General features: G+C 50.2%; 2 protein-coding genes across 2 annotated transcripts; one reads left to right on the forward strand and one right to left on the reverse strand.

Moving 5' to 3' along the window:
• Positions 1-10: 10 nt before the first annotated feature.
• On the reverse strand, positions 11-9,260 carry FAM110D (family with sequence similarity 110 member D). The gene is made up of 3 exons (XM_055574059.1): positions 9,099-9,260; positions 5,222-7,315; positions 11-158 (listed from the first exon to the last, which is right to left on the reverse strand). The coding sequence occupies exons 1-2, from the start codon at positions 9,104-9,106 to the stop codon at positions 6,409-6,411; spliced, it is 915 nt and encodes a 304-aa protein (XP_055430034.1). The 5' UTR covers positions 9,107-9,260; the 3' UTR covers positions 11-158; positions 5,222-6,408.
• On the forward strand, positions 1,171-5,111 carry C3H1orf232 (chromosome 3 C1orf232 homolog). Its single transcript, XM_055574060.1, has 4 exons — positions 1,171-1,254; positions 2,784-2,867; positions 2,977-3,074; positions 4,700-5,111. The coding sequence occupies exons 1-4, from the start codon at positions 1,171-1,173 to the stop codon at positions 4,974-4,976; spliced, it is 543 nt and encodes a 180-aa protein (XP_055430035.1). The 3' UTR covers positions 4,977-5,111.
• Positions 9,261-26,377: the final 17,117 nt, after the last annotated feature.

Here is a 26,377-nt window from a genome sequence, read left to right on the forward strand (position 1 = left end):
TTCGGCCAGTCCCCTGGCCAAGCCCATCCAGCCTGGCCCAACCGATTTCAGCGCCGTCCTCTGGCCTTGTCACACCTTCCTGGTTCCCCCATCTTAGATTCCGCGGTTGAGGGGAGAGGGGGAATAATGTTGCATCCCTGGGAGGCACTGAAAAATGTCTGTGATGTGAATAAATGAATAAGTAAGAGTGAAGACGTTTGGGATCCCAGCTCCCACAGGGCGCCGAGATATCTCTGGTCCTTGAGAAAGCCCTCGCCATTTGAAACCCCTCCCCAGTTATTCCTCCCAGAGATCACAGTGCCCTGTCAGAGACTCAAGGGAGTCAGCTCCTCTCACAAGAAGAGGAGATTCTCACAGAAGGACCTCCCATCTTTGACCCCTTGCTCTGAGTCCTGGACTGTCAGGCATGGGCTGACACCAAAGAGATCAGCCTAGATGGTGTGTGCTCACTCTGGGGAGAGGGCCAGAGAGCCTTTCCCCATGCATCAGAGCTGGGTGCCTTTTTCCTTCCAGGTTGACCACAGGAACTCAGCAATAATTCAGGGGCTCCAGTTCTTTGGAACCTGTTGCCAGGAAACAGGGAGACCAGCACGTGCATCCCTGGGGAGAGGAATCGGTTTCCAGCCCAAAGCAGCCCAGGGCACCCACTGGGAGCCTTGGGGCCTTCCCACTCCAGACCATACAGGCTGAGTGAAGATACAGGGCAGGGCCCTGTTGAGGGTACGGCCCTGTTGAGGGCACAGCTGGTATGGCTACAGCCGCAGAGGCACCACTGTGGGTCCTAAGCCCAAAGACTTTGTAAATAGAATTCGTGAATGGAAAAGAATTTTTCTGGAGCCTTTCCAAATAATCAAATTCAAGAACTCCTAGGCCCAGGAAGGCGGCTTCTGTAAAGAAAGATGTCTTCATTATGTTTTCATTATTCTTGCAAATATGGGTCAAGATAAGGGGCTGAAGGGGCAGAAGCTGGGTCTCACCACAGACTCTTTTGGATCGGGTTCACCTGCTGGGCACTGTGCCATCTGGGGAGGCTGATGCATCTTTAATGAGGTCACCTGATGCTTGGGACAGGCTCTCAGACTCACCAGGTTCCTGGAGCCAGACTCACTGGGTGCCCCCTGAACCACCAGCTTCCCGTGCCTGGGTGCCAGGCCTGTTTCCCATGCAGCCATGAGCCAGGCCTTCTGGAAAACCTACAAGTCCAAAGTGCTACAGACCCTGAGTGGGGAATCTGAGGAGGGCCTGGCAGAGGAGGTGGGTACCATCCTGCTTGCTGGATGGGGCATGGGCAGAGGGGCAGCAGGAGTGAAAGGTACAGAGAAGGAGAAGGGACTGGTTCTGAGGAGGGAGGGGAGAGAGAGAGACATTGACTTGTGTGGGAGCAACTGGCAATTCAGGGATGACCAATGGCATGGTCCAGTGGCAGAAAGTCAGGACATTCCAGCAAACCAAAGAAGGGAAGACTTGGGGGGGGGGGCGCACCTGAGGAGTGGTCAGTGTCTCCAAAGATCTCAAGGGCTGCCACATGGAAGGGATCCTTTTAGGACCCAAGGGCAGCACCCATGCAGATACACTCAGTTTGACACACGTTTCTAACGGGCAGAGCTGAGCAGAAGTGGGATGATTTGCTTTGAGAGGAAGGGAGCCCCTGGGACTGGTGGCAGGGGAAGCAGCATTTGTTACACTGAGGGTCACTGTAGCAGCTCAGATCAGAGCCATTACTTGGACCATGTTTGTTCTGACATTAAAAAAAAGGTTTTTGAAAAGAGTTTTACCTCTGGAAAGTAAAAGTGAAAGTCGCTCAGTCCTGTCTGACTCTTTGTGACCCTATGGACTGTAGCCTGCCAGGCTCCTCTGTCCATGGAATTCTCCAGGCAAGAATACTGGAGTGGATCGCTGTTCCCTTCTCCAGGGGATCCTCCCAACCCAGGGATTGAACCCAGGTCTCCTGCACTGCAGGTGGATTCTTCACCATCTGAGCCCCCAGGGATGGCAGTTACACAAACAGACACGGCAGAGGCAGGAATTAGTTGCAGGGTGTGTGTATGTCAGTGTGAATAAATGTATGTCTACACAGGTTGGTGTCCAGGGCTGACCCTGTGTAGACGTGTCTGTGGGTCAGTATAGGGATTGATTTCTGTGTGGAATCCCCAGGTAAAGTGTGTGTGTGTGCAGGTGTGAACAGGTTATAGGCATTTTCAGGTGTATACCTTTGAGGCAGAAGACTACGGAAGCATTCACAGGTATTATGTTTGTATGGTATGCATGTTTGGGTGTGTGTGTATATCTGTGTTTTAGTGTCTGTGAATGGGTGAAGTTTTGTGTGCTGAGTGGGCTTCCATGCACCTATCTGCAGTTGTGGAAGAGCACAGATGTGAACTGTATGAGCATCCTTGGGTAAGTGTCTCACAGCACATGTATCTATGTACAGGTGAAGAGCTGTAGCCATATGGAGGCACACTCATGTACAGGTGTGTGTCTCCATTGGCGTGCAAGCCTTTGTCCATGTGTGTTGCAGTGTGTATGAATATGTCTGTGGGTGAGCAGGTATGTGAGCTCAATGGTGTCTGCAAGGATCTACTCTACAGGTAATGTGTATGACAGGTAGTTTTGCATAGAGGTACAAACACCTGTGTGCAGTTTTGGAGGGTGTCAGGGGGCTAGGTGTGTCTTGCTCCATGGGATTTCAAGTCCTGGTCTGTGTGCATCAGGCTGGCAGGAGGGAAGGGAGGTCGTATTCCTCTGGGGCCTCTCTCACACTGGGTGGGGGTCTTGTGTCCCAGAAGGAGAACCCAGTGTTAGTGGAGTCTGAGATGGCAGAACCCACTGAAGAGGCCTTCAACCCCATGTCACAGCTGGCCCGCCGGGTGAGTTCTCCTTTTTTCCGCCCCAACCCTGGGGAACTGGGCAGAAGCCTCTGTGGAGTCCTGGGAGGTGTGCTGGGGCCCTCCTTGACTCTCAGCTCCTCTCTCCCAGGTTCAGGGAGTTGGGGTGAAAGGTTGGCTGACGATGTCGTCTTTGTTTAACAAAGAAGATGAGGACAAGCTGCTGCCACCGGAGCCCTGTGCTGACCAGTATGTGTGTGTTTCGGGGGAGGCCGTCTGAAACAGACCTGGGGCCCTCTTCTCCCATGTCCTTTCCTTCTGCTTTGTCTTTCTGACCATGGAGGACTGGGGAGGGCCAGCCCCTGGCTGTTCCTGTTTCTCTCTCTCTCAGCAGGAAAGAGGCCAATCTGGGAGATTAGATTAGATCTCGGGAGGAATTTACCAGCTGTTGGGATTGAGATGCTAGAAGGTATTACCGTGTCTCTCCCCATCCATGTGGGAGGGGTCACCTCCCTAGAATAAGGGAAACCAGGAGAGAAGTTTTAGGTGTTTGGAACAGAGAGTGGTTCAGATCAGTGGTTCTTAAGTACAGATCAGTGGTTCTTAAGTATTGGTCTAAACGCTCATCCTCCCAGGGAACTTGAGACAGAGACAGAGTCCCAGACATTCCTTCAAAGATTCTGATTCAGTGGGTGTTGGCTGAGGCCGGGGATCTATATTTTTAGCGAGCTCTCTGAGGACTTGAGGGTAACAGTTTACAAACCCCTGTCTTAGCGAGTCCTTGATGCTGGGGGCCACAGGGTCAGATCCAGGGTCTGGTCTCCCCCCTAGCTCTGTTCTGGGACACACTCCATTTCTGCCCTTTCCTCCAGCCCAGTCACACTTCCCTTTTGACATCTCCCCTATTCCTTTCTTCCTTAGGGTTCCCCCGACCCGCCCATCTGTCTTGCCGCAGGGTTCCTTTTCTCTCTCCTGCCCATGGACTCTCCCTACCTCAAGCTTCAACACCATTCCTGATTGCCCTTCCCGACATCTCCTTGCTACCTCCCGAGTCTCCCTCTCCCCTAAGCCTTTAATCTAGGCCCTTCTCCTTCCTCGGGGTCCCTGCACCCGTCCTCTCCCCTGCGTTCCCCATTTTTCTAGACCATCTTTCCCTCCATTAGGGAAATCAGACCCCTGTTCCCGCCCCGCCCCTTTCCCCCAGGCTCTGCGGGTTTTCCCGGAGGACCGCCTCCAGAATCTGACCGCGCCCCTCCCCCACCCCGAACGGGTGCCACCACCACCTCCCATCCTTCCGCCCGCTCCTCTCTCAGGGCTCCTCCCCACCTTCCCGCGGCCTCCATCTCTCCTCCTCTGGCCTCCTCCCTCTCCCTGAGTACCAACCCTGACCCCCTGAGCCCGACTCTTTCCCCACGGATCCTGATCCCGACCCTTTTTCCCAGCGAAAGTGAAAGTCGCTCAGTCGTGTCCGACCGACTCTTTGCGACCCCATGGACTATACAGTCCAGGGAATTCCTCAAGCCAGAATACTGGAATGGGTAGCTGTTCCCGTCTCCAGGGGATCTTCCCAACCCAGGGATCGAACCCTGGTCTCCCGCATTGCGGGCGGATTCTTTACCAGCTGAGCCACCAGGGAAGCCCAGACCCCCTCACCTAATGCCCTGACCCCTATCCCAGTGCCTCTGAGTACTCCTCTCGCCTCCATGCCCTGACCTCCTCCCAGTCTCCCGGGTCTCCCCTCCCCACCCACCGCCCCCGTCCTCGACCTCGCCCGGGCCCCACTGGCCCCACGACAGGTCCCCTGACCCCGCCTCCTGTCCTTTGGCCTCTCCGGGTCCTCCCGGCCAGCCCCTGACCCCGCCTCTTTCCCGCAGCCCACTGGCTGCGCAGCCCGCCCCGCAGGCGGCGGCCGAGGCGCGCGGGCCGGGCTTCTGGGACGCGTTCGCCAGCAGGTGGCAGCAGCAGCAGGCGGCCGCCGCGTCCATGCTGCGCGGAGCGGAACCCACGCCGGAGCCGGACCCCGAAGCCGGGGACGAGGCCGCCGAGCGCCCCGAGCCGCGCGAAGCTGATCCCGTGGCCGGTTTCACGTGGGGCTTCCTCACCCACAAACTGGCCGAGATGAGGGTGAAAGCGGCACCCAAGGGCGACTAGCCGGCCGGCTGGCCGAACTGGGCGCCCGCTCCTCCCCTTCCGGATAAAAACCTGGCCTGACACCTCTGGTGACCGCGTGCTTTTATGTCCGGACGGAGAAGGCTGCTTTGGGGTGGGCAACCTCAGGCCCGGGTTCAACTAGAGTGGTCCTCGCCTTCTGCCCCCACAAACCTACAGGGAGAAAAACGACCAGGGACATCCCTGGTATCAGGACAGATTGTATTCGATTTGGGGTACCATCTTACCAGTATGGACAGGTCTTGCCGCCCTCTCCAGCCGCTTTTAATTCGACACACTTTGCTTGTGGCCTTGTCCCTGTACTAGGGGAAGGTCAGAGACTAACAAGAGAACCCAGACTACCAGCGGGTCCCACGCAAGGTGATAAGTTGAGGCCCCAAAATCGGGCTGTACTTGGGAGCTCAGAGCAGATGAGACCGGCTGGGAAATTCAGGAGTTCCTGAGAGAGAGCTAGAGAACGCATATATGGAATCTTAGCTGAGTGGAAAGAAAGGGGAAGGTAACCCGGCTAAAAGGAAGAGGAAGTGAATAAAGACTTGGAGGTGTGAACGTGTGAGGAAAACAGGTGACCTTGTTTTAAGGGAAAGAAAGGCAGTGATGAGGTGAGGCTGTGGGCTGGCAAAATCCTGGTTTGAAAAGTCCTTTATTATCCTGATTCTGGATCCACCACATTTCAGTCCTTCCTACCGAGTAACCAAAATGGGCGGCAAAGCTCCAAGAATGGGGGCCTTCAGGGACTAGTGAACCCCAGATTTCTGGGAGCAGACCCCTCCCCCAACCTCCCCAAAGGCGCTATTCCCCAAAATAGTTTGGACCCCACCCCTGTGGTGGGGGGCGGTCAGTGGCAGAGATGATCATCATAGTGTTACCGTTAGTATTATGCTAATTCGGTAGTGGTCCTAGAGGCTTCGTTTACTTAGTACTTCCTCAACTTTGCCAAGCGCTTTGTGACCATTTCAATACTTTGATCAACCGAGGGGGTGTCGCTGCGGTTCCCAGAGGCGGAGTGCTGGCCCAGGGTCACACAGTCAGTCTGGAAGCCACACTCCAAAACCCTGGCGCACCTGCCCTGTAATCCAACCTTCCGAGTCCGTTAAAGAACGTTTTGGCTTTATTCAGCAGGTTCTCTGATCTCCCAACCCAGTCTTCACTCACCTCCCGGCCTCCACAGGGGCCGCGAGGCCGGCTACCTCCCCGTCCTCAGTCTGCGCTGGGAAGGGCCTTCGGGACCGTTTGGTCCCAAGCTCCGAAGGTTCAAGAGTGGACGCCGCGATCCAGAGGGAAGGGCTTGCCCCAAAGCACTCGACGCGTGAGGCAGGGAGTCCCTGCCCTTGCCCGGGTCCAGCCCCGCGCCCGCTCCTTGCCCTTCCCTGGACCGCCAACTCCAGGAGAGCCAGCCCCCGAGCGGCGGCGGTCACACCTCGGACTCGCGCGGTGGCCCGCGGGCGCGCTGGCAGCCGTACAGCCACTGGATGACGCGCGCGTTGCGCTCCACCACCGACACCTGGGGGCGCCCGTCCCGCTCCGAGCCCGCCGCCTCTGAGCCGCCGCCCTCCGCACCGTCCCGGCGATCTGCGCCGCCCTCGCTGGACGTCCAGTCGCTGGCGTCTCCGGAGCCCGGCGGCGGCGACGTTCCGGGCTGGGGGTTGGCGTCGGCGCCCCAGCTCTGCGGAGAGAAGCGCTCGGCTCCCAGCACCTCCACGAGCGCGCGCTCCAGGCCGCAGTAGTTGAAGAAGCGCTCCTTCTCCGACAGGGGCAGCGAGCACGTGGGGCACAATGCCCGCTTTCCCGCGGCTTCCGGGGCATCTTGGGGCGCGGTCCATCCCCCGGGAGCCGCGGGTCGCTCCGATGAGCCTGCGCTGCTCGAGGCGACGTCTCGGGGGCTGCCCAGGAAGAGGCGCCGCACCAGCCCCTGGCCCTTGGCATTCTCTTTGTTCACCGAAGCCTTACAGTCCCGCTTCTGGCGGTAGAAGATGAGGGAATCAGGCCTTGGCAGTCGCCTGCCACTGCCCCGGCGGGCGGGCCTGGGCGTCCTGGGCGATGGAGGGGGCCCCAGCTCGTTGCAAGTGTGTGGGGTGAGCGGCCCGGGACCCCCACGCAGAGCCGGCTCCTGGCGTCGCGCGATCACCTGGTGCGTCTTGACATACTTGGCTTTGTCGGCCTCCAGCCTCTCCACTGCGCTGGGGGTCCGTCCCCGGGATGAGGTGGAGGGAGAGGCCAGGAGCATTTTAGCAGAACTGGGCAGGACAGTGCTCCATAAGCCACTGGAGGCAGGCAGATAGTGAAGGAACTGAGAGCAATTGGCTGGGGCTCCCTGGGACCTGCTGGGGAAAGAGGAGTGGTCAGGGGGAGAGTAGGAGATGACTCTCCTGAAGGCATTCCTGGGAATAAGGTCAGCCAGCCACCCCTCCCCCATGCAAGTCAGCCAGGTGCCATGCCTAGGGGGCAGAGGCTCAGGTATCCCTTCCCTGATCCCTCAAAGACAATAGGCAGGGGCTTTCTGACCATCCAGAGACCTAGGCCCTTTTGAGCGTGCCCCATTCTGGCCACAAGGCCATGCCAAGCAGGCATCAGCAAGCCGGACCCTTGGAAAAGGAAATGGGGCTGTTCCCCGGCCTGGTTCCCGAAAGTAGCCTCAACCGGAAAAAATACCTCTTCCCAACCTAGCAACTTTGAGTCCAAGACAAGGAGGCTTCCCAGCCACCCGCTGGTTCCAGCAGGACCCACCCATCCCGCCCCCAAGCAGAGAGGTCAGGGACATAACCACAGGGTAGGAGCCTCCGGTAATTGCAGCCAACTGCCCTGCCCAAGCCCAGCAGGGCCATCAGGGAAAGAGAGGGACATGGTCACCACGTCACTTCAGCCAGCTATCTGCCACTCAGTCTGTGCCCCTTCAAAGGGAATTCCAGAATGCCCAACTTGTAAACATTGCTTTGTTTGCCCCTTGCACTTCCATTTCACAGAAGAGAAAACTGGCGCAGAGAGGAGGGGCTAGTTCAGGTCTCACTGAGAGTTTGGGCCCAGGACTGGAACACAGGTCTCTTGCTTCGTAGTTTGAATCTCTCACTTGCCTATCAGAACTTTCCTCTCTGTTTTGCTTCTATTCTTGCTGCTTTAACACCAAGCGATTTCCGCGAGAGATGGGCCCCTTACCTCACTAAAAAGTTCCTTCCACTAATTCTTCCCAGGAACTTGTACTCCCAGAAACCTGCCCTCTGGGTCCCTCACCCTGAGACCCCCATGACCCTTCTTCTCCACCTTCCTTTTCTGCTGGGGAAGGGGGCCCAGGGGGATTGTAAATCAAGAGCTGACAGTTCCCTTGGCAGTAATAGAATGGGCCACCCACACAGCCCAGCACACTCCACCCCACTTCTGTTTCCCTACTCCTCCCATCCTCCATTCAGCTGAGAGGGACACAGCAGTTCTAGGGGCTGAGGAGACCTTGGGCTGGAGGCAACAAAGAAACACAACTTGCCAGGGATGAGGGGAGGGGAGCCCTGGTGAGGGGTCTTGGAGTAGAAACTCTACCAATCCCACTCACCCCAGGGAAGCCTGCATGAGTATAAATACACACACTTACATACACCCACTTAGTGTCCAGTAAGTCAGCCCATAGGTAGCTGGTGACTGGAACCCAGGCAGCAAGGAAAGCCTGGCAGTGCCCTCCTTCCTGCCTCCCAAAGACTCAACTTGGCAACAGGTCTGATTCTAAGGTCCCAGGAGGGATCTGTGCTTGTCTGACCTCATGTGTACCCTCCTGCCCCCTCCTCTTCCCAGCCCTGAGCAGGAGACTATAAAAAGTTCCTAAACACAGGGACCAAAATAGTTTGCTGTCCACTGCCTCTTCTTGGCCTTCTGAGCTCCTTGGTGCCGGACCGCAGACATTCCCTCCCTAAAAGCCTGGCAGACATCCTTGAGCCCTCTGTCCCTCTGCCTGCCTTCTCCCAGCTCTGGGTTCGGTGGACTGATGAACTTTGCCTAAGCTTTCGGCTCTGGACACAGATGCGGGCTGGGGGACAGTGCTCTCTGGCTTGGTGCCAGCCTCCGTGCCCTTGGGTGTCTGGGTGCCCTCCCACCCCAGCTCCAGGCTCAGGATGCACTCACCTCTGCATGGGGAGGCTGAATGCCAGGGTCCCCCGGCAGGTCCAGACTGAAGGCAGGAGGGACAGCGGGGACTGGAAGTAACTTTGGTGGCAGCCAAACCTCACTCTCCACAGGAAAAGCCAAGAGAGCCTCCACCCCCCAGATTAACTCTTGCCTTCCTGACCTGGAGCCTGGCCTCTGTTAACTCCTTCCTGGTCACCATCTCAGAGCAGGAGAGGACCCTTGGACCACGTCCAGCTCCTTTATTTAGCCGATGGTCACACAGGCCCTGGCAGGTTAAGTGGTTTGCATACAGGCACATTAAGCTTGGGGCACAGCCAACATCCCAAACAAGGTCTCTGGTTCCCAAGCTTCCTCCAGAGGCCTGGGGTGGGGACAAGTTATTCACGTGGGGTCAGCCCGCTCTGCTGGGCCTTGGCGGATGCTCTTCGTTCAGATGGGAAGGCAGGGCAGGGTTCTAGTACACCATGCTTTTTCCCTCTGGAGCAGGTTTAGACCTGCCCTGGCCTGCCTGTGTGAAAGGTGTCAAGCTTGCTCTCCCTAGGGGTGAGGCCAAGAATCTGCAGCCTAAAAGTGGGTAGAGGAGTGCTGCAGATATGCAGGGTGAGCCCCTCCCAACAAGTCTGGGCAGGAAGGTCACAAGGGAGCCTACTGGAGGGGCCTCTGTCCAAGATCCTCTGATGGCAAATGGAACTGGCTGGGAAGAGGGTAATGAAGGGATGGGTCCAAGCCTGGGGAAAGGACCTCTTTCCTTCTTTGCCCCCATTGGGGACTTCTAGAGCTGGCCTAGTTTCTTATTTGTCACCTCACTTCTCAAGGGGGAGTCCTGTCCCCACAATGCTGGTTCCAGGAGTGCACCTCCTCCTCTCTCCCCACTGGGCAGACTCTGCAGCACCCAGAGCCCCAAGACTAATGCCCCTGCCAAGGGGTCCCTGCACCCCTCCCCACTCTTCACAAATCTCTTTCCCTCCCTTCTAGCACTTTTTAATGTTTGCAAAGCATGTTCATGCCTTTGTTCTCTGATCTCCTTTGTCCCCCACAAAAACCCTAAACAGCAGACCTAGCAGGGGTGCCCACCCTACTTGATAGGCAAGGAAACAGGATTCGGGGTCACCTAATTCCAACCCCAAATCCACTCTTTCCACTGCACCCTCAGCCTGGCAAGTAAGGTAATAAGTCTGAAAACTACAAGGCCCATCTCCTGGTAATGGATTTTATTACCTAGTTAAAGGGAGTATTTTTTTTTTTTTTTTTTGTCCATCCATATTGTGTTGTCACAGCACTCTACAAAATGCTCTAATGTACATGATCAGAATTCATCCCCAGGACTACGTTTCAGAAGCAGGTTTATTATTTTCTCCATTGGACTGCTGAAAAGAATGAGACTCAGGTGAAATGATTTATCAAGTTCACACAATGAGGAATACTAGTTAATATGTATTAAGAGACTGATATATGCTAAGCACTGTTCTAAGTACTTCACACAATGATTAACACATTTAATCCTCAAAACCACCCATTGAAATAGGGACTTTCATTCTCCCAGTTTTATGGATGAAGGTTGGGGTGCTCAGTAGCCCTGAGATCTGGCCCTGAAGGGGTTAAGCATGAGGCCGGGCAGAGCCCAGCTGGGATGCTGTCAATGGCAGGAAACCTGGCCTGTGAAGGAGGGGGAGGATGGGGCTGTTGTGTCTGACTCTTATACAACCCCCATCCTTTTGGTCTTAAAGGAGCATCCTGGTTGGGAAGAAGGGCAGGCAAGGGGCCTCCTTCTCAGCCCTGGACAGACACCAGGTTACGGAAAGAGGGGTCTTCAGAGTCAATGCTGGTCGCTGCCCTGGAGTGGCCCCCAATCTGACGAGGGTAAGTGGAAGTGAGCCCATCTCCCCTCAGGAGTGGTCAAGAGTTGGGGAGACACAGTCCCAGCCCTGGGAGCCCCCAGTCTGAGAGGGGAGACACAGCCCTGCCCCCATGGGTCTGGATGGGGCTTGGTCAAAGAGCCTGCTCTCAGGAGCTCCCAGTCTGAGAGGTGACAGTAGTCTATCCCAGGAGGTCAGGATCCTGGAGAGCAGAGTCATGATGTCAAGGTCAGACAGGATTGGGTTTGTGAGTGAGAGAGCCCTTGAAAGAGTCAGCCCTCTAAGAGGTGGGGGGTGGACATCATGAGGTGGGGCTCCAGCTGCCTGCCCTGCCTGTGTCTTGGCCACACTTGACTTGAACCGGATCGCCTCTCTTTCTGGTCATGGGTCCCCTGGGAGAGCCCTAAAGTGATTCCTTCCGGCCCCAGAGCCAGGGCCTTGGTTGAGGGGGAGGCCAAATCTGAGGGACGTTTCCTTCCTGACTCTGAGCTCCTTCCCGGATCACCCCGAGGATGAGGACAGATGGGAATGGGCCTGAGTCAGAACTGGCTCCTTCCAGGAGAGGGTGGTGGGAGGGTGGGGGCACAGCTCCAGTGAGTGTTGGGAATCAGGAGACCCTTCAGGTCCACCTTTACCCCCAGATCCACACTGTCCCAGGGCAGAAATGTGTGTCGGTGCCTTTGATTCTAAACCTGGCCCATCCCTCACTGGCTGTGTTGCCTGAAGTAAGAACTTAACCTCTCTGAGTTCCTTTCTGTGTAAATGGAAAAAAACCCCAGCTTTCAGTGTGGCATGAAGAAGTGGTGCCTGAGAAAAGCACTGGGGCCTCAGGTGCTGGTAAATGGCAGGAGTCTTGACCTCTTGGGTCTTGTCCTCCAACACCTAGCTGACACCTCTGGCCCAAATCTCTCTTCTTTTTTCCCCCTAATCCCTTAGCCTCACTCTCAGCCACTTTCAACAAGCCGTTTTGAACACTGCCCTCTGCTCAGGGTTCTGCAGATGGGTCAGACCTGGCTTTTGCTTTCCGGGAGCTCGGCCTGCTGCAGGGGGGTGGGGTGGGGTGTGGTGTGAACAGAGGTGTGAAGGACTGATCACAGCTTCTGGGCAGAGCAGCCTGATGTAACAGAAGATGGACAAAGCAGGGGCCATGGGAGGGGGTGCAGCATTTGCTCTGCCCCTGGAGTGAGGTGGGAAGCTTTCAAAGAGGAAGGGTATCGATTTGGGGTCTGGAGGGGATTTCTGTTGGGGATGGGATGCGAGAGGCTGTGAGACAATGGTGACACGGATCAAAGGCAGGCTCAGTGAGAGAAGGGGGGGCGGTCAGAGAAGAGGTGGGGGGCTCAGAGCAGGGCACGGGGTTCGATCAAACGTGGAGGGTTCAGGGAGAGAGGGCGGGGCTCAGGCTGGCGTCTGTGACACCCCAGCACCCCCAGAAGGGGCCCCTCTATCCCCTGCCCCCGCCCCGCCTCCGCCGGCAGCGGGCGAGCCCCACAGAGATTAGAGCCGCTGTCCCCTAATTCAGGGCTTTCCGTTTGGGAAAGAATCTCGGCCGCAACAATAGCCCGGCGCCCGCGCCCCCTCCCTCCGAGGGAGGTGTCCTTAAACGTTTTCCCCCCGGAGCACCTACAAGACGCCAGTGAACCACGGGAAGCAAATCGGATATCTGCTGTCAGGAACTGACAACCTAGAGTTGGAAGAACAAAAGCCAAACAGCGATTGCTCTGTTCTAAGCTCTCGGCTCCGGGTCTGACTCTCAGTGGTACCTCACCTACTCCTTACAAAACCCTGCGTGAAGGCAGTGAGGAAGCCGAGGCAGAAAGGGGGCCGAGCGGCTCACCTAGCGTCACGCGGCTTGCAGAGGGCCGAGTTGGGACTCCGGAGCCGGCTCTGACCGGCTGAACCGCCCTGCCTGCCTCGACTCTACCCCTCGGGTCGGGCAAGTCGGCCCTCCCTGCTCGCCTGTCCGCCTACTTCGTTTATCTGTTGGTTGGACAGGACTTCATCTTCAGGACTCTGAGCCAGGACTGGAAGGAGGGAGGCCCCGACTGCATGCTGCTCCAGCCTTACTCACCTCCTACTCCTTGGTCATCATCGTTACCCCTATCTCCAGCATTCCACCTTCCACCACTGTTCTCACCTTTAGACTGAGCACCAGGAACAAAAAGCATTCAGTCTCCACTAAGGGAAATAGAGGAACACGTGGAAGGGAATCAGGGGCTTCTCCCAGAAAGCAGTGACAGATCTATCCTCCTACTTCGACAAATACACCTTCATAAAGACACTCTGAAAAATGTTTTGTTTTGTTTTGCTTTTTTATACAGAGAACCTCAGCAAAGTACCAAAGATGACTGTATCTAATTATCATTAAGGATGTACAGGTGTTTTGTTAAAGGGGCAGCAATATTAGATGAGTGAAAAAACAAAGATGTGATAATTCGTATATTATTATATCTTCATTCCATAAAACCTATTTTTCTTGCTTTGATTTCAGCAAAATGATCAATTGTGTTGCTCAATGATCAACACAATTAAATGATCAATTTAATTAAATAATAAAAATTTCATATAATTGTATTCTACGGATAGTAATGCCTAATTAGACAGTCTTTTTTTTTTTTTAATTTCAGTCTTTCTTTTTTTTTTTTGGTTTTTTAAAATTTCAATTTGGGGAAACTTTGATGTGTGGAGGTAGTAGCAATTAGAATTGAAAAAAATTCTTTTTTTAAAAAATTAAATTCTTAAAACAGTACTTAAATTTACAGATGAGCTAAAATTTTACATAACATGTGCATTTAAATGGTGTATATATAATAAATTACCATTAGCATAGAACATATTACAATCTATTGTAATGGCATTATATAAATCCCTGTCTCTTGCATCACAATTGTTACCATCTCATACAGCAATGTCTAGATTCATAACAGTATAGAATTGGCACCAGGCTTCTTGCATGTAATGTCTTGCCTGCGTTTACAAATTTAAGTGCTGAATGTATTGTTTAACATTGCAGAATGTTCCTCAGCCATCATATGCTACTATTGCAGACACCATGCTACCCGCTGAAACACGAAGTGAAGCAAGAAAATGGATGCTGAGCCCTTGCTCGGAAACAATACCCCCTTACGCACGAATCTGTGCATTAATGTGTTCTCAGAGGAAGGATTTGACAAGCTAATTAATTTGTATTTTCTCTTACCTACGGGCTTTCGCCAGTCTTCCCCCACACTCCAAGCAGTGGCTGTCAGCAATTTCAGCAGCAGTGCAAACCTACCGGCACTGGGATGCAACCGTCTTTTGTTTGGAGGAGAGGCAGGAGATGTGGAGAAGAGCGTTTATTTCCCTGGGGCCAAGTGCAGTTAGGTGTGAGCAGATGTTGAGGGTTATGCCTTACTCTGTGCAGCACGGAGCACTGGGTCCCAAGTGGCAGATGCCCATGTGGTCCTTAATAAATGACTTTTGGGGTACTTTTGATATCAAGGACCCCCTAATGGGTAGGAGCATCTCTGACCACTTGTAACGGTGGCACTGAGCTATGGTCACGGAGGTCCTGTATCACAGTGAACATACTTGATATTAACATTCCGAGCCATGCTAAGTCACTTCAGTCCTTTCCGACTCTTTGCAACACTATGGACTGTGTAGCCCGCCAGTCTCCTCTCTCCATGGGATTCTCCAGGCAAGACTACAGGAGTGGGTACCCATGCCCTTCTCCAGGGGATCTTCCCGACCCCAGAGATCAAACCCACGTCTCCTGTGGCTCCCTCATTGTAGGCAGATTCTTTACCGCTGAGCCACTGGGGAAGCCCTGATGTTAACATATGCTTTTATTTATTTATTTTTATTTAAAAATATGTATTAGTTTAGTTTTGGCTGTGCTGGGTCTCCGTTGCTGAGCAGGCTTTCTCTAGACGCGGTGAGAGCTTACTCTCTGTTGCCGTGTGTGGGTTTTTCAGTGCAATGGCTTCTCCTGTTGCTGAGCACAGGCTTCACATGTGCGAGCTTCAGTAGTTGCAGCACATGGGCTCAGAAGTTGCGGCTCCCAGTTTCTAGAGCGCAGGCTCAGTAGTTATGACACATGAGCTTAGTCGCTCCACAAAATGTAGGATCCTCTTGATCCAGGGATCGTACCTGTGTCCCCTACATTGGCAGGCAGATTCTTAACCACTGGACCACCAGGGAAGTCTAGGACCTACACTTTTATATGTTAGGAGGGCAATTCCCAGAGAAGGTGGAGTTTGAAGGCTGGGCAGACACGCCAAGAGGTGGACATTATAAACACCACCTCTCACATCACCATAGCATTATAGCCAACACCTTAATATCACCACTGGATTATAACTGTCACCTTCTCCATGGCCATTGTCAGGTTCCCCATTGTTCCTAGGTCTGGGAACATCTGTACTTTTTGCCTTTCAGCAGTTACTCATCTTTCTCCTGGTACTCTTGCCCTGATCTTGGCCACTTTTTCTCCCACTCTCAGTCCTTGTGCTTCTAGAGTGGGGTACCATGACTCAGAGGGGCCCTTGACCTAGGTCTGGGTCAAAAAATCTATCACATCTCTCTGGCTTACAGCACTTCATTTAATTTGATTATAGCTGAGGGACTTTTGCTTCGATGGCTGAAACAAAGCTTCCCTCTCTTCTCTGCTATGCACAAACCTGGGGAGACAGATCCCTGAGAGGACAGTCTAACCGAGGACAGAGTCAACAGAGATCAGAGATAGTGAAAACCAACCTTGATGAGCGGAGCCTCCGTATCTTGTCATGTCTAAAGCAAACCTACATATGGGCTTTACACTGTGTAAGCCAGTACATTTATCTTTTTTTTTTTTGGTGGGGTTGATTTTTTGTCACTTACAAACAAAATCAACCAGAAGGAAACCCATCATTCTCTCCCAAACTAGGTCCCTTCCTCACGGTGCCTGTAGCTTTGAATACGTGCAGCCTTGGTTTGCCCACCATTCTGACCCATCTCCACCCTAACTTCTCAGGTGTGCTGACCATATCCCTCCAGGTTTGTGGTAAAGCTGACCTAGAAGAGCAGCAGAAATTCCCATAAAGAGTCAGGAGGCCAGAGTTATGGTCTTGACTTGGACATGAACTCATTTTTGGTCCGGAGCAAGTCACTTCCTCTCTCTGGCCTTAGGTTCTGATGTGTTAAAAGGAGGAAAATAGATTAGACCATTGGTTCCCCAAAACTATCCCTAGGGTGGATTCTAGTTTGGTCCATGAAGTTTACCTGAAATTCTTGTGTGTGTGTGTGTGTGTTTTTTGACCATGTTGGGCAGCTTGGGGGATCTTAGTTCCCCAACCAGGGATTGAACCCTTGGCCCTTGGCAGTGAAGGTGCCTAGTCCTAACCACTGGACCACTAGGGAACTCCCTGGGGTGCTTGTTAACAAGACCAACACCAGGTTCCACCCTTGGAGAATCTGAGTAGAGCTGGGGTGGAGTCAGGGAGGAAAGACTGCAGCATTAGTTCAGGCTGACTTTGCTGCTCTGAGTGCCCTTGCTGGAGATTTTAGGTTTAACATGTTATCTCTTGCAGCTGAAAATAGCTCTCATAGTTAGCTTATTCAGTTGACTGAACCTAGTACTCAACGTGACCTGTATTCAGTGAGGCTGAGATATCAGCATTTACCTGGTGAATGTGTCTGATGTCTAAAAAGATAGGAATGTTGGGACGTTCCTGGTGGTCCAGTGGCTAAGACTCTGTGCTCCCAACGCAGAGGGCCTGGATTCCCTCCCCAGTGGGAGAATTAAATCCCACATGACCCAACTGAAAAGGAGAGGTCCTGCATGCTGAAATGAAGAGCCAAGATCTGGTGTGATACAACTCCAGCACAGTCAAGTAAACAAATAAAAAATATATATATTAAAAAGATAGGAAAAAAAGAAAGAAAAAAAAAGATAGGAAGGTTGGAGAAGATTTAGCACATGAAATTGCACATATTCCCTATTCCCACCAAGACATTCCCAAGGGCACTCAGAGGGTAGTTTTTCACCAAGGTGTTGAGATAAGCATGAGAGACAGCAGTATCAGTAACCTTGAAAAGTGTTGTGGTGGATGTCCTCTGTGGTTTGGATATTGAAAGAGGTGCCCCTGAAATGGGCTCCCTGACTTCACTGGAGATGACAGGATCCTAGAGGAACACCGGAAAAGTGGCTGAACTGTTCCCTGTGGCAGGATGAAGTGATAATTAGAATCTTTTGGCTTGTAGCCATCTTTGATCAGAGTGTCTCTAGGAATGAAACAGATAAGCAACTTAATAAATATGATAGAGTTACATAACAGGAAAACAACAACTGACAACAAAGCTATGTCTTATGGCCAGAAGCCTAACTTAAATTGTCACAATGGAGCATCTCAACCTGTCAGCTAATTTCCGCGTCTAAGCCGGTTCACAGGCCTGAAGTCCTAGGAGACCAGGTCCCTTCAGGGAGGACTTCGTGGCACTGCCACAAATGTATGCTGGGAATCTTCCTCCAAGAAAGGGGGATGGGAAAAGCCAGACCTTTTAGGGATTACTGAACTCTGAATGGATGCTAATATCTGGTAACCCAAGAATCAACACGTGCAAAACTAAACTACTGATCTATCTCCTGTTCCCCCATATCTCTCTCACTACTGCCTTTCTCAGTCGATCCCTCTCTATCCCTGTGTCCTTCCAATTAATTGATCAGGCCAAAACCTTGGAGTAATTTTGGACATCTCTCTCTCTCTCTCTCTCTCTCTCTCTCTCTCTGACGTTCCATGTTTCATTTATCAGCAACATCTGCTGGCTCCATCGTCAGAAGACATGAGATTTAATCCTTCTTTTAAAAATTATATATTTGACTATGCTGGGTCATAGTTGCGACATTGTGGGGTCTAGTTCCCTGACCAGGGATTGAAACTGGCCACCTGCATTGGGAGCGTGGAGTCCTAGCCGCTGGACCACCATGGAAACTCTCCAGATTTAATCACTTCTATCTTCCTCCACTCTGACCACCCTGGTCCATGCTATCACCATCTCTTAGTTGGATTATTGCAATAGTCTGTAAGTCTCCCTTTTTTTTCTTCTTTTTTAAAAGATTTTTTTTTTAATGTGGACCATTTAAAAAATCTTTATTGAATACGCTGCTGTCTTAAGTTCTGATTTTTTGGCTGAGAGGTATGTGGGATCTTAGCTTCCCAACTAGGGATCGAACCCACACCTCCTGCCTTGGAAGGCAAAGTCTTAACCACTAGACCACCAGGGAAGTCCCTAAGTCTCCCTTCTACTGCTAACTCACTTTAGTCATGTCCGACCCTGTGCGACCCCATAGACGGCAGCCCACCAGGCTCTCCCGTCCCTGGGATTCTCCAGGCAAGAACACTGGAGTGGGTTGCCATTTCCTTCTCCAATGCATGAAAGTGAAAAGTGAAAGTGAAGTCACTCAGTTGTGTCCGACTCTTAGCGACCCCATGGACTGCAGCCTACCAGGCTCCTCCATCCATGGGATTTTCCATGCAAGAGTACTGGAGTGGGGTGCCATTGCCTTCTCCCCCTTCTTCTAACCTCATCCCTAATAGTTTGCTCTCAGCATAACAGTTTGATCAGTCCTTTAAAAACCTAAGTCAATCCTGTCACTTTATCTGCTCAAATCCCAGAAAAAAAGTCTCCTCATTTCACTCGAGAGAAAGCCAGAGTCCTCACTGACTTGCAAGGCTTTCCATGGCCTGGCCCTGCTGGCTCTCTGACCCGATGTTCTACTCTTTTCCCTCTCACTCAGTTTGCCCAAGGTACTTGTGGCCTCTGGCCTGTTCCTTGAACACACTGACTACATCCACCTCAGGGCCTTTGACCCTCTGCCTGGAATGCCCTTTCTCTAGGTCTCCGCTTTGATGCCTCTTTCACTTCCTTTAGGACTTTATTGATATCTCACCCAGTGAGACCTCCCCTGACCTTTACTAAGTTTACTAAGTCAGTCAGCCCCTTTCTGCAGCATTCCCAATCCTTTTTTGAAAATTAATTTTTATTTGAGTATAGTTGATTTACAATGGTATGTTAGTTTCTGCTGTACAGCAAAGTGAATCTGCTATACACATATCCACTCTTTTTTAGATTCTTTTCCTACATAGGTCATGACAGAGTATTGAGTTCCCTATGCTATACAGTAGGTGAGAAGTGAAGTCGCTCAGTCGTGTGCAACTCTTTGCGATCCCATGGACTGTAGCCACCAGGCTCCTCCGTCCATGGAATATTTTCAGGCAAGAGTACTGGGGTGGGTTGCCATTTCCTTTTCCGGAGGATCTTCCCGATCTGGGGGTCAGGCCCAGGTCTCCCATATTGCAGGCAGATGCTTTACCTTCTGAACCACCAGGGAAGCCCATACAGTAGGTCCTTGTTGGTTATTTGTTTTACATATAGTCGGGTGTACATATTGATCATTTTTACTCTGCTCTACTTTCCTTTGGGACTTCCCAGGCAGCTCAGTGGTAAAGAATCCACCTGCCAATGCAGGAGGCTTGGGTTTGATCCTTGAGTGGGGAAGATCCCCTGGAGGAGAAAATGTCAATCCACTCCAGTATTCTTGCCTGGAAAATCTCATGGACAGAGGAGCCTGGTGAGCTACAGTCCATGGGGTTGCAAGAGTTGGACACAGCTTAAGAATGAACACAGCACTGCACTTTTTCATTGCTTCTTCTTGACTTTTAAAAAAACTTAACATATTCTAACATACTGAATAATTTATTTGTTTATGCTCATAAATATCCACCACCACCCCCACCACCCCCTGCCACACACACACACACACTCGAATGTAAGTTCAATGAAGGCTGGAATCTCCGGTTCACTGATATATCCCAAACACTTGGAACAGTAGCAGTGCCCAATGGGTGCTCAATACATTCATTTCATGAAAGAATTTTGAAGAGACCCTGGAGGGACTGTGAAGGGGACCAGAGAGTTTCTTGAGAGGATGGCTTGGGACCAGAGTGATATGAATTTTAGGCCCTAGAAGCCCTTCCAGAACCATGCAGTTTCCTTCTGGTCAGTGACACAAGAAGGGAAGTCTGATGAAGGGTCCTCGGAAGGGCTTCCTCACTCTAAAGGAGACATTGGAGGAAAAGGCCCTTTTGCTTCTCTGGATGTGATTCTTAGAACTAGTCTATCATCTTGGGACCGTGGGGACAGCAAGTTTAAGGAAAAAAGTGTGTGGGTTGGTGGGGGAGGGGGAAGGGACATGTGGATAATCTGAGTCCTTTACTCACAATGCGCCCTTGAGGAAGGGCTCACTGCCCCCGGCCAGTTAGTTGCAGTTAGTTGACGCCTATGGCTGTCACCTCCTTCAGGTCTGTCTCGGCTGCTGGGAGTCCCCCTCCCCAAGGTCACATCCTCTTGGGGGGTGGCCCACATCTAGTGATTGAGAGAGGTGAGGGTATAAAGTAGTTCTAGCCCAAATGGAACTCTGACGGGCAGTACTTGCTCCAAAGCGTGTGCTGATGTGCTTAGTCGTGGCAGACTCTTTGCAACCCCATGGACTGTAGCCCACCAGGTTCCTCTGTCTTTGGAATTTTCCAGGCAAGAATCCTGGAGTGGGTTACCATTTCCTTCTCCAGGGGTGCCAAAGCATGGGTTGAATCAAAGACCTTCATGGTGCTATGTCCTCATAAGGAAGAATACAGGCATACAGGAACTGCGGGGGTGAAGCATGAGTGACTCCACTTTCCCTTACTCTGATAATCCCCTGGAGACCTCCTGCTTACCAGCTTGGCCACTCTGCAGGGTTAGGGGTCCTGGTTCTCAAAAGGGGCACACTTTTGCCCAAAAAGTTACACTGAATGCTAACCTATGTCTGTTTTTCTCGGTGCTTTGGTTTTCTTGTATCCAGGGACCAGAAGTCAAGAAGCCAGCTTACTATCCTGGCAGGAGTGTTCAACCTGATTGCGAACAGGCTGCTCCATGGGGGCACGGAGGAGTAACTGTGGATCCCAGATGATCCACAGTTACTGGGCTGCTTCTTGGTAGACCCCAGCCCAGCTGCAGCTGTAAATAGCTGGGTAAGGTCCCTGAATATTCATTGGAAGGACTGATGCTAAAGCTCCAATACTTTGGCCACCTGATTTGAAGAGCTGACTCATTGGAAAAGACCCTGATGCTGGGAAAGATTGAGAGCAGGAGGGGAAGGGGGTGGCAGAGGATGAGATGGTTGGATGGTATCACCAACTCAATGGATATGAGTTTGAGCAAACTCTGGGAGATGGTGAAGGACAGGGAAACCTTGCGTGCTGCAGTCCATGGGGTCGCAAAGAATTGGACACGACTGAACAGCTGAACAACAACAGTAATAACAACAACAAAGATAACCCTGGCTTGAGAAGGGCACGGTGACCAGGGGCTCAGGCATCCTGAGGGTCTGGATTATGCCACCAACTGAGCCACAGCATGGTCGCTGAGGCTTGAGGGGAATGTGGCATGGATAGAGGAGGTGGGAGATCACCAGAGATGCTGCAGTGGTGGGAGCTGTGGCTCTTCCCACTACCATTCCTTACTGAATTCCCTCAGGAAGAGGGCCAGAGGATTCCTGAAGGAGCTGCTCCTTGAAGTGTACAGGGCAGTGAATTTGAGGGCTCTGGGTGGTTTGTGGTGGACACCAGCTTTCAAGGACTAAGTGACTGAACCACAATATCCACCAGAGGGCAGCCTTCGCCCTTTTAGAAGCTTTCCTGATTGGCCTCCATCTGCCAGCCTTGCTCCCAGCTCCAATAGCCCAAGGGTGCACACCACTGCTTAGCATAACCGGGCACCCTTTGGACATCCTTAGCACTGCTGCTCTACCTGGTGAGTGCCCTGATGTTATTTATCTTGACACTTGGTGCTTTGTAATACCAGTTAACTGGTGAGAGCAATGATTCCTTCATTTATGTTTTCCTCCATATTTCATGAACATTATGCTCATTCCGTTTGCAAAGAAACTTGGGAAAATAATTTATTATTATGGCCACTTTTTGAAGTGGTAGCTGAGGCTCACAGGTTGAGTGGCTTGACCAAAGTTACACAATAAGCTGCTGCTATCACTAACATCTAGTAAGCACTTTCTGTGTGACAAGCATGAGCTTAAGAGATGCTTTATTTAATTCTACGGCAATTAAAACAGTGAAGTAGGGCTAGACAGTGGGGACATAGAGATGACTGGAACATATAGAGCTTATTAACTGTATCTTTAAATCTCCATGTCCTTACTGAAGTTTTGTTTATTTGACCTATCAATTACTATTACAAATTTCACAATTTGTGTTAAAATATTCCACTGTGAGATGATGGATTTGTCCATCTCTCCCTGTAGTACTTTGAGGCTGTATTATTAGATCATACCAACTTATAAATGTGCTTTCTCTCTGTGGTGAACTGAACTTTATCATCCTGTAGTGACCCTCTTTATCTCTAGTGTTGGTTTTCATCTTATTATAGTTATTTTTTCCTATTTATTTTTTGTCTAGTATTCCTTTTTCCAAACTTTGTCAGTCTGTGTTCATATGTTTTAGATCTGTCTTTTGTAAAAAGAACAATGCTGGCTTTTGTTCTTTTATTTGGTGTGATATCCTTCAACTTTGAATTGGAAAATTTAGCTCATTCACTGAGATTGATATATTTTTATTTATTTCTCTCATCTTGTAATATGCACTATATTTGTTGTACTTTCCCCCTCTGTGTTGTTTTTTTTTTAAACATTGTTTTTTTGGATTGATCTCCCTAACCCTCGCCTCTATTTCTTTGGAGGTTGTAGACTCTTGTAATGGTTATCGCAGCAATTCTAAGATAGAGCCAGACATCTTGGAGTGCGAAGTCAAGAGGCCTTTAGGAAGCATCACTATGAAAAAAGCTAGAGGAGGTGATCAAATTCCAGCTGAGCTATTTCAAATCCTAAAGGATGATGCTGTGAAAGTGCTGCACTCAGTATGCCAGCAACTATGGAAAACTCAGCAGTGGCTACAGGACTGGAAAAAATCAATTTTCATTCTAATCCCAAAGAAAGGAAATGCCAAAGAATGTTTGAACTACCACACAATTGCACTCATTTCACATACTAGCAAGGTCATGCTCAAAATTCTCCAAGCCAGGCTTCAACAGTACTTGAACTGAGAACTTCCAGATGTTCAAGCTGGATTTAGAAAAGGCAGAGGAACCGGAGATCAAATTGCCAACATATGTTGGATTATCGAAAAAGCATGAGAACTCCAGAAAAACATCTACTTCTGCTTCACTGACTATGCTAAAGCCTTTGATTATCACCACAAACTGGAAAATTCTTCAAGATGGGAATACCAGATCACCTTATCTGCCTCCTGGAAACCTGTATGCAGGTCAAGAAGCAACAGTTAGAACTGGACATGGAACAAGGGACTGGTTCAAAATTGGGAAAAGAGTACATCACGGTTGTATACTGTCACCCTGCTTATTTAACTTATATGCAGAGTACATCGTGCAAAATGCCAGGCTGGATGAAGCACAAGCTGGAATCAAGATTGCTGGGAGAAATATCAATAACCTCAGATAAGCAGATGATATCACCCTTATGGCAGAAATTGAAGAAGAACTAAAGAGCCTCTTGATGAAGGTGAAAGAGGAGAGTGAAAAAGCTGGCTTAAAACTCAATATTCAAACAACTAAGAAGGTCATCTGGTCCCATCACTTCATGGCAAATAGATGGGGAAACAATGGAAACAGTTACAGCCTTTATTTTGGGGGGCTTCAAAATCAGAGCAGATGGTGACTGCAGCCATGAAATTAAAAGATGCTTGCTCCTTGGAGGAAAAGTTATGACAAACCTAGACAGCATATTAAAAAGCAGAGATATTACTTTGCTGACAAAGGTCTGTCCAGTCAAAGCTCTGGTTTTTCCAGTAGTCATGTATGGATGTGAGAGTTGGACCATAAAGAAGGCTGAATGTTGAATAATTGATATTTTTGAACTCTGGCATTGGAGAAGACTCTTGAGAGTCCCTTGGACTGCAAGGAGATCAAACCAGTCAGTCCTAAAGGAAATCAATCCTGAATATTCATTAGAAGGACTGATGCTGAAACTGAAGCTCCAATACTTCAGCCACCTGATTCGAGGAGCCAACTCATTGGAAAAGACCCTGATGCTTAGAAAGATAGAAGGAAGGAGATGGGGACAACAGAGGATGATGAGATGGTTAGATGGCATCCCTGACTCAATGGACATGAGTTTGAGCAAGCTCTGGGAGATGGTGAAGGACAAGGAAACCTGGCGAGCTGCAGTCCATGGGGTCGTAAAGAGTTGGACAGGACTGACTGACTGAGCAGCAACAACAGCAATTCTAACCTATTATCTACTGAATTTTTATTTCAATTAACATATTTTTACATTTCTAGAAAGTTGAAAGAAAGTTGATTCTTTCTTCAAATATACTAGTTCTCACACAGTATCAAGTTTCTTTTTTATTTCTTTGAATACAGTAAACAAGTTTATTTTATATTGTGTGTCTGGTACTTCCAATATCTTTGAAGATCTGTTTCCACCACATCTCAGTTCTACTTGTTCTCCATTATGGTGCCTTGTTACCTCATGTGTTTGGCAACTTTTTTTTTTTTTACCCTGAGCTGCCCAAATTGCCTAGAAATTTGTGAGAATTGAGGCCTGTGTTGAAATTTAGTTCCTTCATAGACTATGTGCATTTATTTCTGTCAATAATGTGCTGGTACCATCAGCCCACACCCTTTTAAATTAAATTCTCCACTTGAGTGTTTTAGGATTATAAAAGTTATGTGATTTGACTTCAATTTTATAAGAAAACTGATTTGTAAATTATGAATTTCTAAAGGAGAATTTTTATTTTCTCCTCTTCCCTGGGTCAGAGTTGATACCAGAAACTTACATATCTCCTCTCTTCTGAGTGTCAGGGTTTACTTTGCATTGACTCTTGCATTGTAATTATAATCCTTTGGGATTTCCTATAGGGGTTTCCATATAGTCAAGACTATGGTCTTCCCAATGGTCATGTACGGTTGTGAGAGCTGGACTGTAGAGAAGGCAGAATGCCAAAAAAATGATGCCTTTGAACTGTATTATATTTCAGGAGTCTCCTCTAGCAGACTCCTGAAAGTCCCTTGGACAGCAAGGAGATCAAACCAGTGAATCTTAAGGGAGATCAACACTGCATATTTACTGGAAGGACTGATGCTGAAGCTGAAGCACCAGTATTTTGGTCATCTGATGTGAACAGACGACTCATTGGAAAAGTCCCTGATGTTGGGAATGATTGAGGGCAGAAGGAGAAGAGGGCATCAGAGGATGAGATGGCTGGACAGCATCACTGATGCAAGGAATATTAACTTGGGCAAACTCCGGGAGATGGTGAGGGACAGGGAGGCCTGGTGTGCTACAGTCCATGGGGTCACAAAGAGTCAGACATGACTGGGCGACTGAACAACAACAGCATAGAGGCTTCCATGGTGGCTCAGACAGTAAAGATTCTGTCTGCAGTGCAGGATTGCCTATTAGAATTCCATCTGGGAGGGCCCTTGCAGTTACTTCCTGTCTCCCATATATCTTTTCCAGATAGGAAAGGAGGACATTATGGTCCCCAGGGTTTGACAGGCATTCTGAGGGTTAAGGACAATTTGGGCATTTACTTTCCCCTCTCCACAGTTCCTGGTTTCACTTCATTTGGGGGCTTGGCATATTCCTGGTTTCCCTGGTGGCTTAGGTGGTAAAGTGTCTGTCTGCAACGTGGAAGACCCGGGTTCGATCCCTGGATTGGGAAGATCCCCTGGAGAAGGAAATGGCAACCCACTCCAGTACCCTTGCCTGGAAAATCCTATGGATGGTGGAGCCCGGTAGGCTACAGTCCATGGGGTTGCAAAGAGTCGAACGCAACTGAACGACTTCGCTCACTTGCTTTCATAGCAGCTCAGCAACACCATAAAAATCAATTTTTAAATACCCCTTTATGCAATGTTTTAAAGTTTTCATCAGGAGGGTTACTCAGGTACACAATTCACTGTATTGCTAAAAAAAAAAGTTACAATGTGGTTTTCATTGTAACTCACATTTGTTTTCTGACATTTTATAGTCTTTTATACATTTTAATGTTATGAGTTTTATATAGTATGAAATATATATTATGAATTATAATGTCAGTATGTAATTTAATTTGCACAGCTAACCTAGACAGGCTGAGTTTTACTCGAGGTTACATCAACACTGGGGCTGAACAGGAACTTAAAACATTGGTATTCGCCCTCCAAAGATCAAGAACCTTTGCTAGGAATCTCTGAAAGACATGGAGTTCTTTAAAAATCCAATGAGAGCGCTAGACCCTGTCCCCACAAACATGTACACTGATACACTAAAGTTTCGGGGGGAGGTTGAAATCTCCATTGTCCATCCATGGATTCTATATTAAGAACCTCTGCATGTTATAGTGT

The sequence above is a fragment of the Bubalus kerabau genome, chromosome 3, assembly GCF_029407905.1.
Source record: "Bubalus kerabau isolate K-KA32 ecotype Philippines breed swamp buffalo chromosome 3, PCC_UOA_SB_1v2, whole genome shotgun sequence".
Lineage (NCBI taxonomy): Eukaryota > Metazoa > Chordata > Mammalia > Artiodactyla > Bovidae > Bubalus > Bubalus kerabau.